This window comes from Malania oleifera, chromosome 7 (assembly GCF_029873635.1).
Source record: "Malania oleifera isolate guangnan ecotype guangnan chromosome 7, ASM2987363v1, whole genome shotgun sequence".
NCBI classification, from domain to species: Eukaryota; Viridiplantae; Streptophyta; class Magnoliopsida; order Santalales; family Ximeniaceae; genus Malania; species Malania oleifera.
In genome coordinates this window covers 106751065-106771243 of record NC_080423.1, presented here as the reverse complement: position 1 = coordinate 106771243, position 20179 = coordinate 106751065, and the positions used below count along the sequence as shown (strand labels likewise).

Genomic DNA, 20179 nt, shown 5'->3' with positions numbered 1-20179 from the left:
TTAAATTTGAACCCAAGTTAGATAAGATATTTGTGTGCACCAACTCATGGGGTCGCATAATTTTGACAAACCCCCAACGTAAGATTGGTGCCCTTGTCATAATAGCTTATTCATACCTCTGAAAAATGATTTCAACCCAAGTTAGATAAGGATTATTTGCATCAACTCATTGGGTCTCATAATTTTGACACAACCCCCATGAAAGATTTGATGCCCTTGTTGATGTTATAATAGCTAGCCCACATCTCAATATCTTCACACTCAAATATAGCAACAAATTTAGCACTCTTGTATTGTAGCAGTGGCATTCAAGTAGTGAAATTCCAGACCAAACACATCCCCCCGGTCCCCCCAAGGTGGTATTCTTTTTCATGAACATAGACAAGATAAATTGCAATAAACATATCGATGATTGGGCTTATTATTCGACAGAAGTGTTTGCATTTTACTTGGAAGTTCTGGAAATAATTTCTAAAAATTGTTCATAATTCTCAGAGGAAATAGTTCCAACAAGAAAATTTGAAATTATTTAGAAATTTTATTGCTATGCCTCAACAAAAACAAAAAAATATATATATACATATATATATGAATGGTAGCAGCCATAAGAAAAGGCACTACACCACTATACTAGTGTAATATTCATATTGGGGTTAAAATATTAGAAATATTAATGTAAGCAGAATGAGAGTGCCATTCTACAAAGATTTAAGAGCGAAGCAGCAGACCATAGTCATGGCGTGCAAAGCAAATAAAGCATGGTAAAACAAGAGCCATTGATATATTAAGCAATGACCCTCTAACAACACAAATCAAGCATGAAAGGTTGACAACCTTGCAATCATGCTTTCAAAATCATCCACAGCAAGTCTACCTAAATGTCCACGGTAATCTTACCGTCGAGATCGGAGAACTCCTGGAAATATGCCTTAAAATGCTTGTATGAATGCTCCACGTCGTCAACTGCACACATTTCTCTTATACTATGCATTGATAGTTGTGGGGCACCGACGTCAACTGTACGGATTCCCACACCACTGGCCAGGATAGGACCAATGGTTGAACCACAGGGCATGTCGCTGCGGACAACAAAATCCTGCAATGAAATTGTGGTTTTATAAGAATCGTTTGTTCTTGAATAGTCGGTGGCAGAAATTTTTTCGAGGGAGACAGAATCCACATTCAATGAATAGTTACACCTTCTATCATTATTTTTTTCTATTTGCATGTACATAAAAGCCCTTATTTGGGGGCATACCAGTGAAGGCAACTCCTGGAAGTTAAGTCATAGAAAATTCTAGAGTGAACATTTGCCCCCACAGCATCATACCTCGGTACACCACAATAAATAGTTCGAAACCAAAAACACAGTGACCCAATTAACTGAGACAAAAAATCAGACCTGAACAGGAAGGTTATGCTTATCTGCTATCTCTCTGAATACAAAGGAAGTGACTGCATTAGTTGCATAGCGTTGATTTGCGTTGTGTTTAATGACAAGTCCCCCATGTAGCTTCGGCTGATGATTATCTTCGTGTTTGTCCTGAAAAGGAATGCTGTGTTACCATATTGCAGTAAATCAAACTAGCTGCTCTGAGAAGTTGACTCTAATTACCATATAATTCGGGTGCAGGGCATGTGCCATGTCTGCAGATACAAGGAAACTCCTCTGGATTGCTTTCTCAAGCAGCTACAATGCAATCAATCCAACACAAACAACTTAAGTCAGAAGCAATTTTAAAAACAAATAAATAAATAAAAGCAAACTAAATGACCATGTTTAAAATAAAAGATGATGATGCCACTGCTTGTAAATTGTAATTGTTCAAATTAATATCATTCTGGCATACCATGGAAGGTTCATAATTTAGAGTCTCTCGAATGACAACATGAAAAAGGCTTAAAACTAAAGATATCCCTATATCATGGGAAATACAAACATTCTTTCTTGTTTTGATTTCCTACGTTCCAACAATGTTAGGTGACTCCCATCCCCCCAATGTAGGATATTGAGAAACATAAGATGCCATCTCTACTACAACATTCAAATAAATAAACATAAAAAAAATACAGCAAACTATGAGCTGAAAATCATTTCTTTCCTGAAATCCCTCTGAAAAAAATGCAGCAAAGAACATGACAGAAATTAGCTTTTTGAATTTTGAAGTTGCTGATCAAAATGCTCTCTCTCCCCCCTCAACATCAGCAGGTACAAAATAGTAAAAATAAAAAATTAAAAAAAACAATATTAAAATATTAAACAAACAACTGATATTGCATGTTACACCAATGCATGATAAAGCAATATAACTGAATCAAACAGCATCACAGGTTAACGTTATTTATCAGAAGTTTCAGCAAAACCAAAATCAGCAGCAACTTTATCTGACAAAAGCCACAACAATAAACCAATTTAACCCAAAATTTCAAACAAAAACACAAAAATCTGAACCCCGAAATGGATGGAGTACCTTAGAATCTGAGCTGAAAGAGTTTGTGACTCTTGACAGAGCATTCAGCATGACGGGAGATCCAGCTCCCTGTGCCGAATCAGATCCAATCTCCTCATGATCAAACAGGGCCACCATCCTCACACCAGTCTCATTGTCAAGACAACTTTCTGGAGCTGTTGCATCAATCAATGCCTGAAATTTAATCCATAAAGAAACAAATGAGAATGAACTACTATGTATTAGAATGATGGAGAAAATTCACCATTAGAACACAAGCAAAAATCAACAATATGAAAAATTAATAGTGGGAGTGGGTACACGTTAAACAGGTTAGAGTTTTCAAGATCCAGACCATGGAGCAGTCATTAAAAAAAAATCAAGGTTAACCCAATGAAAAGAGCGAGTGGAGTTAAGAAAGGATAATGCAGGAGACAGAAAGGGGAGAAAGATAGAAAATTGATGGAGTAAAGTGGAGAGGATACAGAAACAAAGATAGGAGAGAGAGAGAGAGAGAGAGATTAGGGTTCCTTCCACATCACAATCAGTTCTAAAAGCCAGTGCCATCACATGTGTAAGCCTATGTTTAAATGCAAATGAAGTAAACCAGAAAATAAATCCATAAAATCAAATTCTTAAACCCCAAAATGAAATAATTTGAAACAACAACAAAAAAAAGAAAAAGAACCCAGCCTTAAGACCCACTAGGTGGATTCGGCTGCATGACCTTTTCTGCCAATTTACGCAATCATGGGCAATTTCCTTCGATAGATTCAAGGCTATTAAATCCTTACACATTATGTCATTCCTAATTATTTTAGGTCTACCCCTACTCCTTCTACTACCCCTCACAATAACTAATTCACTTTTCTTCACTAGCGCACTACTAGGCCTATGTTGCAAGTACTAAAACCACCTGAGCCATCCCTCCCTTATCTTATATTCTACAAAAGCTACACCTAACGTACCTCGAATAAGTTCATTCCTTAATTTATCTTTTAATGTCATACCACTCATTCATCTTAGCATTCTCATCTTGACAACTTTTACTCTTTGGAAATGTTGTTTCTTAGTTGCCAACATTCAGATCCATGTAGCATAACTGGTTTTACGGTCATCCTATAGAACTTATTTTTTTAATTTTAAGGGTACAACACACTCAAAGCACTTCTTCATTTTACCCAATCTGTTGTAACTCTATGCAGCACATCTTTTTCAATTTCTCTTTCAACTTGCATAATAGATCTAAAGTATTGAATCTACTAGTGCTATTGATTTCATTATCATCAAATTTAACTTTATCTCCAATATTCCTCTCACTATGATTGAAATTACATTTCATATATTCTATCTTATTTTTACTTTTCCTAAAGGCTCGAGATTGTTAAGCTTCTCTCCATAATTCTACTAACTTAGATTCTATTCCACCCCTAGTTTCATCAATCAAGACAATATCATCTTTAAACAACATACTCCTAATAAGTTCATCCATCACTAAAGCAAAAAGGTAAGTGCTAAAACAAGATCCTTGATGTACACGTATTATAATAGGAAATTCCCTAATCTCTCCACCTGTAGTCCTAATGCTAGTCATTACTCCATCGTATATATCCTTAAAAACATCAATATACCTACTACAAACACCTCTTTTTTTCTAAAACCCACCATAAAACTTTCCTGAGTGCCCTATTATATGCTTTCTCTAAGTCAATAAATACCATACTCAAATCCCTCTTCTTTTCCCTAAACTGTTCCATTAATCTTCCTACAAGATATATAGCTTCGTAGTAGATCTCTCGGGCATAAAACCAAATTGATATTCTAAGACCTTCGTTTCTAACCTTAACCTTTGTTCAAATATCCTTTCCCACAATTTCATTATATGACTCATATTAATTCTATGATACTTATTACAATTTTGAATATCTCCTTTATTTTTGTAAATAGGTATTGAAGTGTTTTTCTTCCATTCATCTAATATTTTTTTAATTTTTATAATAGTCTTAAATAAATTAGTTAACCATATAATTCCGTTATCATCTAGGCATTTCCAAATTCAATTGGAAAACCCTAAAACCCTAAATAACTAAACTCATGAGAAAATCTAACTTGACAAAAATAGGTACCTTGCTCATCCTGCACCAAAGGGTCAACCATACATAGCCATAAACTAAACCACCCAAACCAATGTCACGCAGGTCAAAAAGGAACAATATTATTGATATAAGAAGGCCTATCAACAATTTACCATAACCCAAATACTCGAAGTCCACATACATTAAACTTCACATTTCTTGAGCATATCCTGCGACCATTCTCCTAACTAAAGTCCAATACAACTCCCTGACTTGAATTCAATCACACTTACGATGCTGAGAACTTCACAAATTAAACAGCACATTCTCATGTCATATGCTAGAAAAAAGGCTAAACCTCATGGCTAAGCAACAAAAAGGCAAAATGGCATAGGCTGATTGGCCTGCAAGACTCAATTCCAAAACTGAACATCCTTTCTAGACCAACCCAATAGCAATGACCACTAACTGGGCAACTTCAAGAATTAGTTTTATTTATTTATTTTTCACTATGCGATAGAAAGAAAGAGAAAATGGCAAGTCTAAGCCAAACACTATGGTCATGACTCATGAGATGCACAAGTGCATATGTTTAGTTTGCCTGGACTACAAGATTCAAGTTCAAAACACATAAAATAAAAAAACAAAGAAAAACACGTTATTTCAAATTAAAGAATAGTGCTTTTAATTTATTTGTTGAAAGGCAAAATGACATTATGTTGCTCACCCTAACAAATTATGGCACACATGCACAGAGACACAGAATATGAGCATCAATGTACAGAAGAAGAGAAACAAGATCATTCTATATAGTACAATGCACAATTAAAAAAAAAATGAGAAGTTTTATAGAAGGATGAAAGCTGTTACAACAAATCATACCTTCAAAGAGCAAAATGACATGCAGAGATTGTCAAGCCTTCCTGAAAAAATGAATTCTTTCATAGCACCAGCAACTAAGCTTGGTTGAGTATCACATGCTTGTAACTCGAAATCATAAATTTGATCTGGTTCACACCCAGCCTGAGTTGCAAGCAGCTAGAGAAAAATAAGAAAATAAATCAAAGCAAGTCAAAATTTGTCATATGTTTACTATTAACATTGCATTCGGCTAATTCATCAAAGCTGAATCGTCAACCAAAGTTCAAAATCAAAAGCAGTGGAATTTGGGAGAAAATAGCTGCAAACCTGGAGTAGAAGAGAGTGATGCTTCCCCATTTTAACATTTTGAGCTCCACTTTCAACTGGACCATTTTCCCCAACAACTTTAGTGAGCTCTGCCTGCAAAAAAGGTAATTGAGATGCGTGGGGAAAATCTTGTATCGGAGTCATTTAATTCATTTTACCAAGGAAAAAATATCCAGACAATCTTCACCTTCAACCTTTGATTTTAAGAAAAAAATACCGCCATAAAGAGAATTGTTTTCATATCTTCTTGCCCTGATATTCCTAATGAGACCCTAGAATTTGTTCAGCACTTCAAGATTCCTCTGATTTGGCATACTAAATATTGAGTTAATCAGACATCAATGGAATTTGGATGACTGCCAAAAGAGACAGCACAGGATCATTGCTTCCATCCCTAGGCATGTTTTTGGATTTGTGTAGATATTCTGATTCTATTGATTTGAAGGTATGCGACACACGGTTTTGTTGCAAATCTCAAATTCATATTCACAAATATTATCCTCTTGCTACTGCAGCCTCTAAGGTCATCAGGCAAACTTAAAAGTAGCCAAAATTAGCAATTCTCCTATAATTACCCCAATTGTTTGTTCAAATACAAAAGCAGCAACTTTTATGACCCTATGGCCTCTAATTCAATGTAGCACAAAAGACAATAAAATGGCCCTGTGCTATATTTGTTGATCTAACGATCAAATTAAAAAGGTTATGCTCTCTTCCCATGATAAGCATGCTCTCCAACCCAGTCCAGTTGTTGATATAAACAAAATTTCTAAAGGAAAAAAAATGCTTCCACACATCAATCCTAACATCAACCCTAATCACAATAATCTTCATGCTGTAACCACAGAGAGAAAAATAAATTCCTCCAAAGATTGACTTTGAGCAATTAAAGCCCAAGATTCCAGTACCTCATAAATTTATTTTTTAAAAATGTACCACCCTCTGCACAAGACTCCACACCATTGAGGGTCTAGAAAGGCCATGACGTATGCAGTCTAACTTCCACACTTGGAGAGACTGTTTCTGTAATTTGAACCTATGGGCTATGGCCTTCAAGTTTGGATATAGCACCTTACCATAAAGTCAAGGCTTGCCACTTCATAAGTTTATTAGTATAAGAAAAATTATGCCTTAGCATACACGAAATAAGGACTGCCAAAAATAATGACCAACAAGAATTAACATTATAGAGAAACAAATGTGTATTCAAAGGGCTTAGGTCCAAGATTACCTTCATTGAAGTGGCTAATACAGGAACAAGATGATTCTGTGCGTTCACCTTAAAGCCATCATTTACACCCCTACTCAAAATGGTAAAAACAATACCCTTCTTCAATACCAAGTCAAACCGAATTTTCTAAATTCAAGCACAAATTACTCAGCAAATACTATCTATCAATTGAAACTCCATAACAATCCAACAAGCATATAGTAATTCATCTGACAAGAACCTGTCTAAGTGAATTGCTAAGGTCGGGATTCGCATTATGGGCTCCTCAATCCTAACAAGTCGATGAGAGTACGAAACAGAACCATCTTTCTCTTCTCTTACAATCATCCGTCCAGCGACAGTCAAGTCGCGGTCAAACCAGGTATGCCACAAACCACCTCCATATGTTTGGACACCAATCTCCAAATATCCAGCTTTAGTCACCTGAGCAACCCAGTCAAATTTGCAAAACAACATTCATTTATTCTTTTATATCATACGGAACAAAACTCTATTCCATCTATTTCACAATTACACGTGTTAAATTACCTTTGAGATAGGCTTCAGTTTTAGACAGGGGCTATCAGTATGGGCACCAACTATATGGAAACCATTACCAGCAACATATCTAAGCCAAGATCCAACAAAACAGCCAGAAACGATTGTTAAGAATAACCATGTAATTGATCAAATCTCTGTTTGGCTGCTTAAAGAAATAGAGTAGCGGAACAGAAAAAGAAAAAAAAATCCTATTGCCTTCATTTATTTTTGTTCCCACTGAATGAAAAGCTCAACTCAACTAAGTCAAATTGTTGCAACAACGAAAAATTAAGGATAAAAAAAAGTTCTCATTTCTATTCTTTTCCTAGACTTTCTCAGCGTCAGCGACCAAGCAAGTAAGCTCGGTTAGCTATTCAATAGCATCGAATTCTATAAACTTATTACCTTTTCCCAATCGCAAAGGCAACAATCGTGGAATAGTTCCTCGTGAAAAAATACTTCTTTCCCGCCTGCAAATTCCAATCTTCTCTCTCCGAAACCTGCTCAAATCCCGCCTTTAACAACCGTTTCTTCGCCTCATCTGATACACAAAAAACAAATTAATGATTCTATAAAGCCGAACCAAGAGGATGATTTTGTTTTCTCCAATCGCAAGAACCATGACCGAAGATGGCTTCATTTTCCCTTTTTCCTCGCACTTGCTAGCAACTAAATGGAGAAGCAACGGAAAATGACAGGGAGAAGAATTACCGACGGCGTGGAATGCAGTTGGTGAAGCGTTCAAGAAGTTGATAAGGTCTGAAGCGACGCCCTTTCCTTCACTCCGGTCTTCTTTCGCCATGGCTGCACTCTTTCTCCCTCTCTCTCCTTCCGTCTCTCTCTCCTCTCCTCCCTCTCCGTGAGACTGGACCTCGGTAAGATACACATACAAATTGGGCCCAGGCCAGGTAGCCCGCCCAAAAAAATTACTGTTGCGGGAACTTGAAGCCACTTTTTTATAATAAAATTGCTAATGCTGGAAAGTAAAAATTTGGAATTGGATTTAAATAAATTTTAATATAATTTTATATTATATTATATTTAAAATTAATATAATTTTTCCTCGAAATAAAAGTAACTCTCTTTCAATTCTATGTAATTCTAACTATAATTCTCAAAAATTTATTTTCCCAAACACTACTACAAGAATTCAAAATATCGCATAAGCTAAAATTTAGTTAGCTGAATTTAGAGTAATAATATATTTGAATGAGATGGTATATATAATTGTATTAAAATTTATCAAAATTCATCCAAATTCAAATTTAAAGTCTGAAATTTATGCTTCCAAATACCGTCTTAATAAATTTATTTAGGACATTTTAAATTTGGATGGTTATACAAACAAAAATCCATTACATCAGTTATATGACCAAAATACCCTTGTTATATACCCTCAATTACCATATATTCAGAAAGGAGAGGAGGGTATTTTTAGCCTTATAGCCTAAAAAATGATCAATAACAGAAATTAACGACCACTGCACTGTGTTTCCCCTGCAATCTTGCTTTCATCCTCATTTCTTGATCCCAAGAGACCAAGATGAACACAACATAAGAGCCACCCTGAAGGAGAATGCTAATCATAAACCCATCATTAATCAGCAAGAGCATTTTCAGTTGCAGATTGAGAATTCAAGAAGCTTTAATTTCATGGCAAGAGCAAGGAACCTCAAGAACTCCCCCATCACTGCTAACCCATCATCTCCTCTGTTGCAAGTCCTCTCACTGTCTCCACTCACTTCACTAATCTTCTCCCCGAACAAGAAGAACGCAAGAACACACAGGCTATGTTCATCCTCACCTCCCTCTCTCTTCCACCTCTCTCTCCTCCTCTTCTTCTCTTTCTTGGGATTCTCTATGATCAGCTTCATACCCATATCTCAGAACTCAGCCCCATGTCCTTTCATCTCTCCCTCATCCCCTTATCTGAGCTCTCCCCTTCGTTTGGCTTCACTATCTGCTAGAGTTTCAGGCAGTGATGATGAGCCCAGTCTGTCAAACAGTGTGATGGTGCCGCTACCGATTCAAGGAGTTTCTGGGAACCTTTCCGAGGAGGAGAGGGAGTTCTGGCAGCAGCCGGATGGAGAAGGGTATCGACCGTGCTTGGATTTCAGCATCGAGTACCGGAGAGCATCTGCAAAGATTTCGAGGGAGAAGAGGAGGTTCTTGGTGGTTGTGGTTTCAGGAGGACTGAATCAGCAGAGGAATCAGATAGTTGATGCAGTAGTCATTGCAAGAATTCTTAGAGCAGCCCTGGTTGTGCCTATTCTGCAGGTCAATCTAATCTGGGGAGATGAAAGGTAAAGGAACGTTTTGAGTTTAAAGTATTAAATTTTATGTCTTTACAACAATAAATCTCAAATCATTTTCTTCCTTAAGTTTCTTTGATGATTATGAGATACTCATGAAATTTGTTGAAGTTCATTCTTTCTTGTGAGACTCATTTTTCAAAAATTTCTGAAGATATAAATGGTTGGCCAAGGGACTCACCATTTGCTTTGTGTTGTACTTATGATCTGCAGAACTGTCTTCAAATGAATTTGTTCTATGTGGAAAGAAGGAATTGATCTAATGATCAGTATCATGTCTGCTAAATTTTGCAGTGAATTTTCAGACATTTTTGATGTTGAACATTTCAAGAGGACTTTACGAGCCGACGTTCGCATAGTGTCATCCCTTCCTTCCACACATTTGGTTTCAAGACAGTCCATCGAATCCCGAATGCCATTCAATGTCTCTCCGCTTTGGATACGTGCTCGATTCTTCAAACAAGTAAGAGACAGAACAATACTTGGGAAACTTCATAGAGTTTACAAAATTTTCTTTTCTTCTCTTTTTTTTTTTTTTTTTTTTTCCTTGACAACAACATAACAAGAGCTAATGTTTTTATTAGTAAGTGCATTCTGTATTTCTGTGTTTCATTTTCTCCTGTGTTTTATTTACTCAAATGGGTTTTGGAATTTTCGGAAGCAACCCCGAGAGAACTCAAATCCCTGTAAAGCATTGTGTACTTACTTTCTACAGCATGTTTTAAATCTGTTCATGTAGCTGAATGAAGAAGGTCTAATTGTGTTAAAGGGGTTAGATTCTAAGCTCTCCAAAAATCTCCCTACTGATCTTCAGAAACTCCGCTGCAAGGTATATGATCTTCTTTAATTGATGACCGTAAAATTTGATTCATTGCTGCTCAGTCTCATTTTCTTCCACTTCCTTTTAAACTGCAGGTGGCCTTCCACGCACTAAGATTTGCAGCCCCAATTGGGGCGCTTGCAAATCGTCTAACAAGAAGAATGTGGATCGAAGGCCCATACATCGCCCTCCATCTCCGTCTAGAGAAGGATGTGTGGATAAGAACCGGGTGCCTCACTGGATTAGGCCCCAAGTACGATGGTATTATCACACGCGAGAGGAAAAATCACCCTGAACTCCTCACCGGGAGGCTAAACATGAGTTCCACCCAGCGACGTCACGCTGGACTCTGCCCTCTAAATGCATTTGAAGTAATGAAGTAAAAACCCAAAACCCCAAAATGCTGACAAGTTCTCTCTAACTGTATGATTTAATACATTTGTGTTGATAAACTGTTGAACAAGTGCAGGCTCCTTAAGGCTCTTGGGGCGTCGAACAGTTCACGAATTTACATCGCGGGAGGAGATCCATTTGGGGGAACAGAGGCATTGAAGCCACTTGAAGCAGAATTCCCAAACTTGGTGACAAAGGAGATGTTGGCTCGTGACACCGAGCTCTCCCCATACACCAACAGGTCTTCCATCCTGGCTGCTATAGACTACACCGTTGCCCTGAGCAGCGACGTGTTCTTGCCTTCCCATGGCGGGAACATGGGCCGTGCAATGCAGGTAATACATTGACTGGGGTCAGAGATGAAGCTCAACTCCATGGCCTTCGATCTTACTGCCCATTTTTTGCTACTGGCAACTTTTTGTGAACTACCTTAACTTCAAAACTCCCAAATGACCAATTCAAAATCAAATCCCATGTCAATAGGTGTTCCTTCGAACTTAGCTCAAAACGCGCATACACGTGCACACACACATAGGGTAAAAATGCTTATGTGTGCTGCTGTTTTGCTCGAGCAGGGTCACCGTGCCTACGTAGGACACAGGAAGTACATAAAACCCAACAAGAGAGGAATGCTTCCTTTCATTGAAGACACCTCCATTTCTGGTGCAGAGTTGGGGAGCATCATGAGGAAGATGCACCAGAAGTCCCTGGGGCAGCCCGAGCCAGGGACAAGCAAGAGGGACCGAGACGTGATCGCTTACCCGGTGCCCGAGTGCATGTGTAACAATTAAAAACAAGAGAGGAGGGATTTGCTAGCAAATTAAGTTCAATTTTTTTTCCCCTGCCATATTGAGATGGATTCACTTTTTTCTGGTTTTTGCTCTCTCATGCTTTTACCATTTATTTGTCTTCTGTTACATTTTGTTCTTTCACATCATCTTGTGAAAAAGCCCGTTGAATACTAATCTACAAGGCTGAAAATTAGAACCCTAAAACTTAGCCAACTATTGTTTGCATCAACTCTAAGGTTAAAACAAATTGTACATAACAATTTATGTCAATAAAAAAATTTATAGCAAGACTGAAAATTGGGATTTCAGCCTTCTAAAGAGAAACTTGAACTCTGTTTTGGTGGGGTTTGCCAAGCCCAGGTGGCAGTGCAATGCCTAGGCGACACTCAAGAACCCCAGCAGCAAGCTGCTGTAGCAGGCCCTCCCCCTAAAGAAATTAATTTAATATCATGTGAGTCAATGACCCACGTATCAGATATTAAACTGATAAGAACAGATACTACACTTGATCTTAGCCAAAAGGCCGAGAAAGGTATGAGTATACCAAGTACTCACCTTTCCCTTTATAGACTTAGTTGCGCTTCAATCTTCCATCAACTCCTCAATGTGGGATATAAACTTTCAACACATTACTACATGTTATTCCACTAGTGAGCTATATATTAATTAAAAAACTGTTGTATTAATTAAAATGGTTGTCCCGCATTAGGAGACAACCTTCGAGGAATCATTTGAACTCAGCTCAAGACAGAAAACACTTGCACACACAAAAACAGATACATATCTGAGCAACCCTTAATTCCAAAACTCCAAAATGACCAACTCAAAAAAGCAGATCCATGTAAACATACCTAATCAGCAAGCATGTCAATGGGTGTTCCTTCTGAACTTGGCTCAAAACAATCACACATACACAAACAACAACAACAACAACAACAAAATAAAACCATACAAGAGAGGAATGCTTCCTTTCATTGAAGGCACTTCCATTTCTGGTGCTGAGTTGGGGAGCATCATAAGGAAGCTGCACGGGAAGTCCCAGGGCAGCCCGAACCGAGGACAAGCAGGAGGGACCGAGATGCATCACCTCCGCGGTGCAATAATTGAACAAGAGAGGAGGATCTGCTAGCAAATTAAGTTCAATTTTTTCCCCTGCCATCATTTTGAGATGGATTCACTAATTTCATTTCTTTCTGGTTCTTGCTCTCTCATGCCTTCATTTATTTTCCTCTTTGTTCATTTTGTTCTCTCACATCAGCATGTGAAAATGCCCATTGAATGCTAATCTTAGGGCAAGTTATTTCGATGAACTTGGATCAAGAGACATTTTTCAAACTCTTAGCTGAAAATTATAACTTAATTTAGCCAATAATTGTTTTGCCTACAAATATATATAATAAGCATTTATTCTAGTTCATCAAAGTGTTCTTAAAATTTAAATTGCAATCCATGCCATAATAATAAAAAAAACATTTACACTTTGTTTTGGTGGGGTGTGCCAAGCCTAGGCTATAGTGCAACGCCTAAGCAACGCATGAGAACCCCAATAGCAAGCTATTGAGATGGGCCCTCCCCTTAAAAGAAATTAATTTAATATCATGTGGACTAATGGTCCACGTATCAGATATTAAACTGATAAGAACAGATACTACACTTGATCTTAGCCAAAAGGCCGAGAAAGGTATGATTTGTTCATCTCCTTGGCTTCTCTTTTGTAGAGCCTTTCGGCTCCACCATTTCCTCCCCACCTTTCAATGTGGGACAACTACTTCTTTTAAATAGAAACCTATCTCTTGAGCAAATTGGACTTTGTAGACAAAACATATCAAAACGTAATATAATTTCCTAACAAATAGGTTAATTGTTGAAAATATTATGGTTTTGTGTTAAATTATTTTATGTATGTTAAATTTTAAGGTCAAATTTTCAAAAATCAAAAGCTAAGTAAAAGGGACTGGTCCAACTGATGCATGGAAGCCGTGTCCATATTTTAGACTTTACCTGATCAACGAAACTAAGGGGAGGGTGCTGATCCATAGGTTTAGTGCCGCACCAAGGGGTCCGAAAGACTTGTTGGTGGTTGAAGTTCCTATGTTTTCAAAAAAAAAAAAAAATTTCACACATGTTGTGAAATAAATAAAGTCGTGAGCCCAAATTCACAAATACAATTGATTTTAAATAACTTCTTTAAGGAGGAAACACACTTGCTCTTTGATATACGTAAAATGCGCCAATTAACCATCTGATTGTAAAATTTTAGAAATTTGCTTTTGCATGTTTGAAAATTCGATAAATGTTATTCTAGAAATTAAAATTTGATTTTATAATTCTAAATTATTTTAAAAAAATAATTCCTGTAATTTAATTTTCAACAAACCATTATATTTTTGTTTCGAAAAAAATCTTTATACATTATCTATCTTGTAGCTTAAAACTTTCAAACTAATAAGCATAAATGTCTTAGAAATATATCGACGCAATTGCTTATCCAATTACATTGCTTAAAATTATTAAATTAATTTTACTACTCGTAAAAATATAATGTGATTTTCATGATCATTCTCCGGTGAAAAAAAAAAAGTTGTTGGTTTAACATTTAAAATCTTTAAAGATTTTTTTTTTTTTTGTTTGCGTTGTGCGTAGGGGTATGCATAATTTAGTTAAAACTGAATTAATCGAATTAACCGAATAAATTTGGTTAGTTCGGTTTGGTTAAAAATTTATTCGATTTGGTTCAGTTTTCATTTTCGTTGATTTTTTATTTTCGATTTTCGATTCAGTTTTTGGGTTCAGTTAATTCAGTTAACCGAGTTAGCCGAATAGTATTAATTAATAATAAATAATTATATATTATATATTAAAATATTTTATATGTTATATATACTAAAATTTATTAATTTTTTATATATTATATATATTAAAATTGTATATATATTATTTATATTTTATATATATTAAAAATATTATATATATATATATATAATCAGTTAAAATTGGTTAACCGACTTAGCCGAAATTTGGTTCAGTCAGTTTTGAGTTCGGTTAAATATGGAATTTTGTTCGATTTAATTAATGAGATTTTTTAATCAAAATTTTTTGAATAATTCGGTTAATTAACAGAATTCACCGAACTAACTGAATGCTCACCCCTAATTGCACGTGAATAATTTCAATTTTAATTCATAAATTTCATTTAATATTCTTCTAATTGTTATTAATTATAAATATTATAAATTTCATAGCGAAAAAATTGTTAGATGTATCGTCAAATTTATAAATACCTCAATTAGTCTTATAAGTGAGGCATTCTAAGTATTGCTACCTTATTGAAGAGAGCTAATCAATTTCTTAATTACACTAATTTTCCTATAAGGGTTTAACCTCATATTAAGTGTTAAATACATGAAACTTGTCATATGATTTTAATTTGTAATGCAAAATTTTCATTTTCCGTTGCATGGAATCGCCTAGTCACAATTTTGTTAAATTATTTTAGATGGATTAATTTTCATTTTCAGTTTCTTTTGAATTTATTATAAGAGACCTAATAATAATAATAATAGTAATAATAATAATATAATTCATTATTATTATTATTATTATTACTATTTTTTGCAATATTAAAAACTTTAGTTGTTGTTCTTAATATTAGATTTTAAGATCTAACATTTTGAAGTTTACAAAGCACTAATGGATCAATAAACAATTATTTTGTTGTACTAATTAACTACTAATTATCATTAATATTTTTTTTTCAAAAATTGGAATTTTTTTTCCAATTTTTAAATTTGGTTCGGTGGGAGTATGCAATTTCATATGATAAAAGAGAATAACAAAAATTTTAACTTGTTTTTGTGGGGCATGCCTGGCCTAGGTTGTAGTGCAACACCTAGGCGACACTTGAAGGCCCCAATAGCAAGCTACTGGAGTGGACCTTCTCCCTAGAGAAATTAATTTAATATCATGTGGACCAATGATCCATGTATCAGATATTAAACTGATAAGAACAGATACTACACTTGATCTTAGCCAAAAGGCCGAGAAAGGTATGCTCAACAAATTAATTCAACTTCCTTTTTATGGGTAAATTATACTTTCACTCTTCTCTTCAACTTCCGATGTGGGACACAAGACAAGACGTTCAACCCTTCAATAGGAGCTTTCTTTTCCTTTCTAGCACGGTTGCATCATTCTAGAGAAATATATGATAGTCCCATTAATAATGATTTGCTCCGCAAATAAAATAACACAATTATATGATAAATAATTTATTAATTATTAATTACATTATGATTTTGTATTGAGCTAATTTAATATGTGTTGGATTTTGAGGACAAACATTCAAAGGAATGTGCTATTCGCACCTGAAAAGATGTCACTCTCGCTCCATCAATTTTTATATCATATGCTAAGTTATAAATTTACCTCCTCTTTTTTTATACAAAAAATTATCTTTTTCACTTGAAAATTGAAAGACATTAAGGTTGCGTTATATTTTATCTAAATCCAAAACAACTCTAAATTCAAAATCTCGAGACATAAGAGTAAAAAGTAAAATATATTTTATAACCAAACATGATTGTTTTGTCTTGAAACATAATACAATGAGCATTTAGGTTCACTATAGTTTTGCATTGAATTTAGTTTAATACATTAAAATTTTGAGCTCAAATGTTTTAAAATCCCAACTTAAAAATAAAAAATTTAAAAATCCGTTGGATTCAAGAATTTTAATTGAGGAAACAAAAGAAAAGAAAAAATTATTTTTAAAAAATTATTTTTTCTTTTATTTTGCTTTTCGATTAAATACGATGAAAAATAAAATTTTATTTTAATATGACTAAAAGTTAGAAAAACTAAATATTGATGATGTGTAAAACTAAATTTTTGTCCATAAATTTGATATATTTTTCAGCCATGCAATTGTAAGAAGTTCCATCCAACAAAGTTCACTCACAGTTTTGGGAACCAGTTAAAATTAAAATTATTGTCAGTAGTGACAATGAGTTGTTCTGACAATTGCTTAAGTGAGAATTGAGACGAGCCAGTATTCAATTATATATTTTCATAATTTCATTTCCTTCAAAATTATCTGAATTTAAGAATTTCATTTTGTGAGTATATATTTCAAATTTTGAATTTAAATTTGTATAATTTTTTTATAAAAAAAAAATACTATGTTTGATCTAAATTTACAAAAATCTGTATCTTTAAGATCTCAATTCCTGTCTCATACTTTAAGGTTCCGTTTGGAATTCAGAAAATATTAAAAAAAAGAAAAGAAAATATCAATAAATCTATATTTTCATATTTAGTTATCAAGGAAAGTAAGAAATAAAATAAAAAATATACATACAAAATCTATGAACATAATATTAATTTTACACATAATTAATATTTATTTTTTCCTAATTTTAAGACTAATCCAAGCAAATTTTTTTATAATATTTAAAAGAGAAGAAAAATATAAGAATAAATGAATTTTCTCTTTATATTTTCTTCTTTTCCTTTGTCCAAGTAAAATCATTAATCCAAAACAAACCCTGAAGGTAGGAAATGGCCTAGGCAAGAAAGGCATAATTTCTCATATTGCTTAGCTTCTATTTTATATGCAACTTTCCTTTTGCTCCTTTTTTTAACTTCCAATGTGGGACAAAAAATTATCGAAAGCAAAACTCAAAACACATCAAAGAAGCATCTTCTCGCATGCCCGACAAATAGGGGTGAGCATAATTTGGGGAAACCCAAATTAACCAAATTAATCGACCGAAATTGGTCGGTTTGTTTCGGTTAAGAACACAAAATTGATCGGTTCACTTATGGTTTTACAAAGTTTGGTTAATCAGTTCGGCCAAGAGGAATGTTAATTCAGTTAACTGAAATAACTAATTTAATAATTAATTAAAATTTAAATATAAATTAGTATATGTTAATTTGTTAATATGTTAATTAGTATTTGGTAAAAAAATCTACAATTATATTATGTTTTTATTAATTAATTTCAAACTAATTCGGTTAAATTCGGTTAACCTAATTACCCGAAAAGGTAATTTGGTCGGGTTCAGTTCGGTGAGGCCCCTCTATTCGGTCGATTCGGTAAACAGTTCTCATTAACCGAAAATTTCGGTTAATTCGGTTAATTAACCGAATTTGACCGAACCGACCGTTTGCTCACCCCTACCGAAAAATCAAAAACTAAAATAAAATAAAAAAAACAAGCTTGGTAATATATGAGAAAAACAATATTATACAGGTTTGTGAAGTAGAAAAGGATTCGTAAGGAGCAATTCCTATGTCTAGTTTGTAATCATAAATTGTAATATGTCATATTAACATTGAATCCATAAATTATTGAAATGATTTTAAAATTCAAGTGTTATTAATTTATAATACTTCAACAAAACACTTATTGTGAAGTTTCAGACACATTTATATATAGTATGTATAAGATGCATCAAAATTGTATAAATAATAAAAATTATTTATTTTTATTAAGATTTTTTGTATAGTAAAATATAATTTCATAAGATATATGTTTTGTGTATAGATCAAGATTGCATTATATAGTTATATGCTATTTTACTAATGTATGCTATAATACCCATACAATGCAGTTATTGTATATTTGTATTTAATAGCAATCATTTAATTTCTCAAAATTTTATCTCTCTTTTAAATTCCTACAATCCAATGAAATTTTTTTATATGTTTTAACATGCTATTCCTTCTTTTTTTTTTCCATACGAGCACAAAATAATTGTCTTTTTTTTTCCCTTACGGGCAACTTTGTCATACTCATATAGTAAAATTTATTAACAATTATACTTCTTAAACTTAAACGGGTGATTTTGTTTATAGAAAAATTCTAACCATTCATGTGACATATAAATCACAATAATTTGTTAGGTTCGACATTGTTTGTTAATAGAATATGCTTTTTACAAGTTCAAGAAAGCATACATTTGTAGTAGATGGTATAATTTAAGAGTTATAATGTAAGAACCCGAAAAATATAAAAAGGAATTTCTACAGATTTCGTTGACGAAGGCAGTAGACTTTTCGTCGACGAAATTCAGAAGTTCGTCGACGAAGAGAAGCCGAAAGGTCTGGAAAATTCTAAATATCAGATTTCGTCGACGAGGCTGCCGACATCCGCAACGAAATCCTTGACTTTTCGTCGACGAAAACCGGGCGGGTCAAGGCTTAAAAAGGGGATATTTGGTTTCTTCTTCATTAAGCTTCCCTACTCTCTCTCTCTAAAATCTCTCTCTCTCTCTCTCTCTCTCTCTCTCTCTCTCTCTCTCTCTCTCTCTCTCTCTCTCCAGATTTCCTCGCCGGTTGTTAATAGAATCGGAAATCTGAGGTTACCACGAGAATCGTGGAAGGATTCTCTACAACTTCTGTGGATCGGAATCTTGGTTTGAGCATTTTCGAGTTTCAGGCCAAAATCGAGGTAAGGCTCGGTTTTTATTTTTGATTCGCTATATGTGTAGTAGTATGGATTATAAGCATGTTTAGTATTGTGGTTTGTAGATTTCGGAGTCTCGGTTTGTAGTTTTGAGGGCCGTAGAGTTCGTGGTTTGGTTTCGGGTTGAGGTAAGGGGATTCTGTTTATATCAGTTCATTTTCAAAATCAGGATCGGTAAGCCTATAGGCTACGATCGTATGTATGTTTTGACTACTTATTTGGGAAAATCTATCGGGTGAAAACACGAAATTTTCGGGTTATGGTTTTCGAAAAAATTGGGGATTTTGGGTATCATCTCTAATTTGATTGGAAAACCGTTTATGTTATTTAAACTGTATTATTGAGGTGACCGTAATCCATATTTGCATAAACTGTATACTTGAAATTGTAAACGATATGATTTGTCGTAAACCAAATAAGCGTGGTACGTGTGTATGTATGTAAATGTTCTAGGTATTTGTGAAAAAACAGCTATGTGGCGGCTTATTACCGTACACTGAAATGTATAGGGGCGTGAGTTCCAAAGTGATTCCAGGTTTTGTGAAAATCGGCTAGGGGCGGCTAACTAACGTACGCCGAAACGGCTAGGGGCGGCTAACTATACTACGCCGTAACAGCTAGGGGCGGCTAACTACCATACGCTATAATAGCTAGGGGCGGCTAACTACCGTACGTTGTGCCCTGTAACGACTAACTACCGGGGGCAAGAGTGGCCAGCTCTATATCCGATGTGCGAAATATCACCAGTATGATTCGATTGGTCACCGAATGTAGCAACGGACCACAGTGGGCCTAGGTTAACGCAGCGTAGTTTGCACATGGTAACGTAATCAAGGTTAGACCAGGTGATCGTGTGTAGTTGCATATGTAGCAATGGATTCACTATTGGCCCTGAGTCGGAAACCTTCGTAGTTTAATGTGTTGGAACGTAA

General features: G+C 34.8%; 2 protein-coding genes and 3 non-coding genes across 5 annotated transcripts; 1 reads left to right on the top strand and 4 right to left on the bottom strand.

Annotated features, from left to right (window-relative positions):
- Positions 1-647: 647 nt before the first annotated feature.
- On the bottom strand, positions 648-8374 carry LOC131159460 (probable aspartyl aminopeptidase). Its single transcript, XM_058114392.1, has 11 exons — positions 8175-8374; positions 7869-8004; positions 7473-7551; positions 7165-7367; positions 6945-7014; positions 5714-5806; positions 5408-5563; positions 2472-2645; positions 1616-1690; positions 1403-1543; positions 648-1096 (listed from the first exon to the last, which is right to left on the bottom strand). The coding sequence occupies exons 1-11, from the start codon at positions 8263-8265 to the stop codon at positions 875-877; spliced, it is 1440 nt and encodes a 479-aa protein (XP_057970375.1). The 5' UTR covers positions 8266-8374; the 3' UTR covers positions 648-874.
- Positions 8375-9043: 669 nt separating this feature from the next.
- LOC131159459 (O-fucosyltransferase 37) lies at positions 9044-11779 on the top strand. The gene is made up of 6 exons (XM_058114391.1): positions 9044-9766; positions 10070-10238; positions 10515-10604; positions 10691-10974; positions 11065-11323; positions 11564-11779. The coding sequence occupies exons 1-6, from the start codon at positions 9117-9119 to the stop codon at positions 11777-11779; spliced, it is 1668 nt and encodes a 555-aa protein (XP_057970374.1). The 5' UTR covers positions 9044-9116.
- A 340-nt stretch (positions 11780-12119) lies between these two features.
- Positions 12120-12315, bottom strand: LOC131161218 (U2 spliceosomal RNA). Its single transcript, XR_009138369.1, has one exon. It is a non-coding gene; the product is annotated as a U2 spliceosomal RNA (small nuclear RNA).
- Positions 12316-13267: 952 nt separating this feature from the next.
- LOC131161215 (U2 spliceosomal RNA) lies at positions 13268-13464 on the bottom strand. The gene has a single exon (XR_009138366.1). It is a non-coding gene; the product is annotated as a U2 spliceosomal RNA (small nuclear RNA).
- A 2169-nt stretch (positions 13465-15633) lies between these two features.
- Positions 15634-15829, bottom strand: LOC131161214 (U2 spliceosomal RNA). Its single transcript, XR_009138365.1, has one exon. It is a non-coding gene; the product is annotated as a U2 spliceosomal RNA (small nuclear RNA).
- Between the last annotated feature and the right edge of the window lie 4350 nt (positions 15830-20179).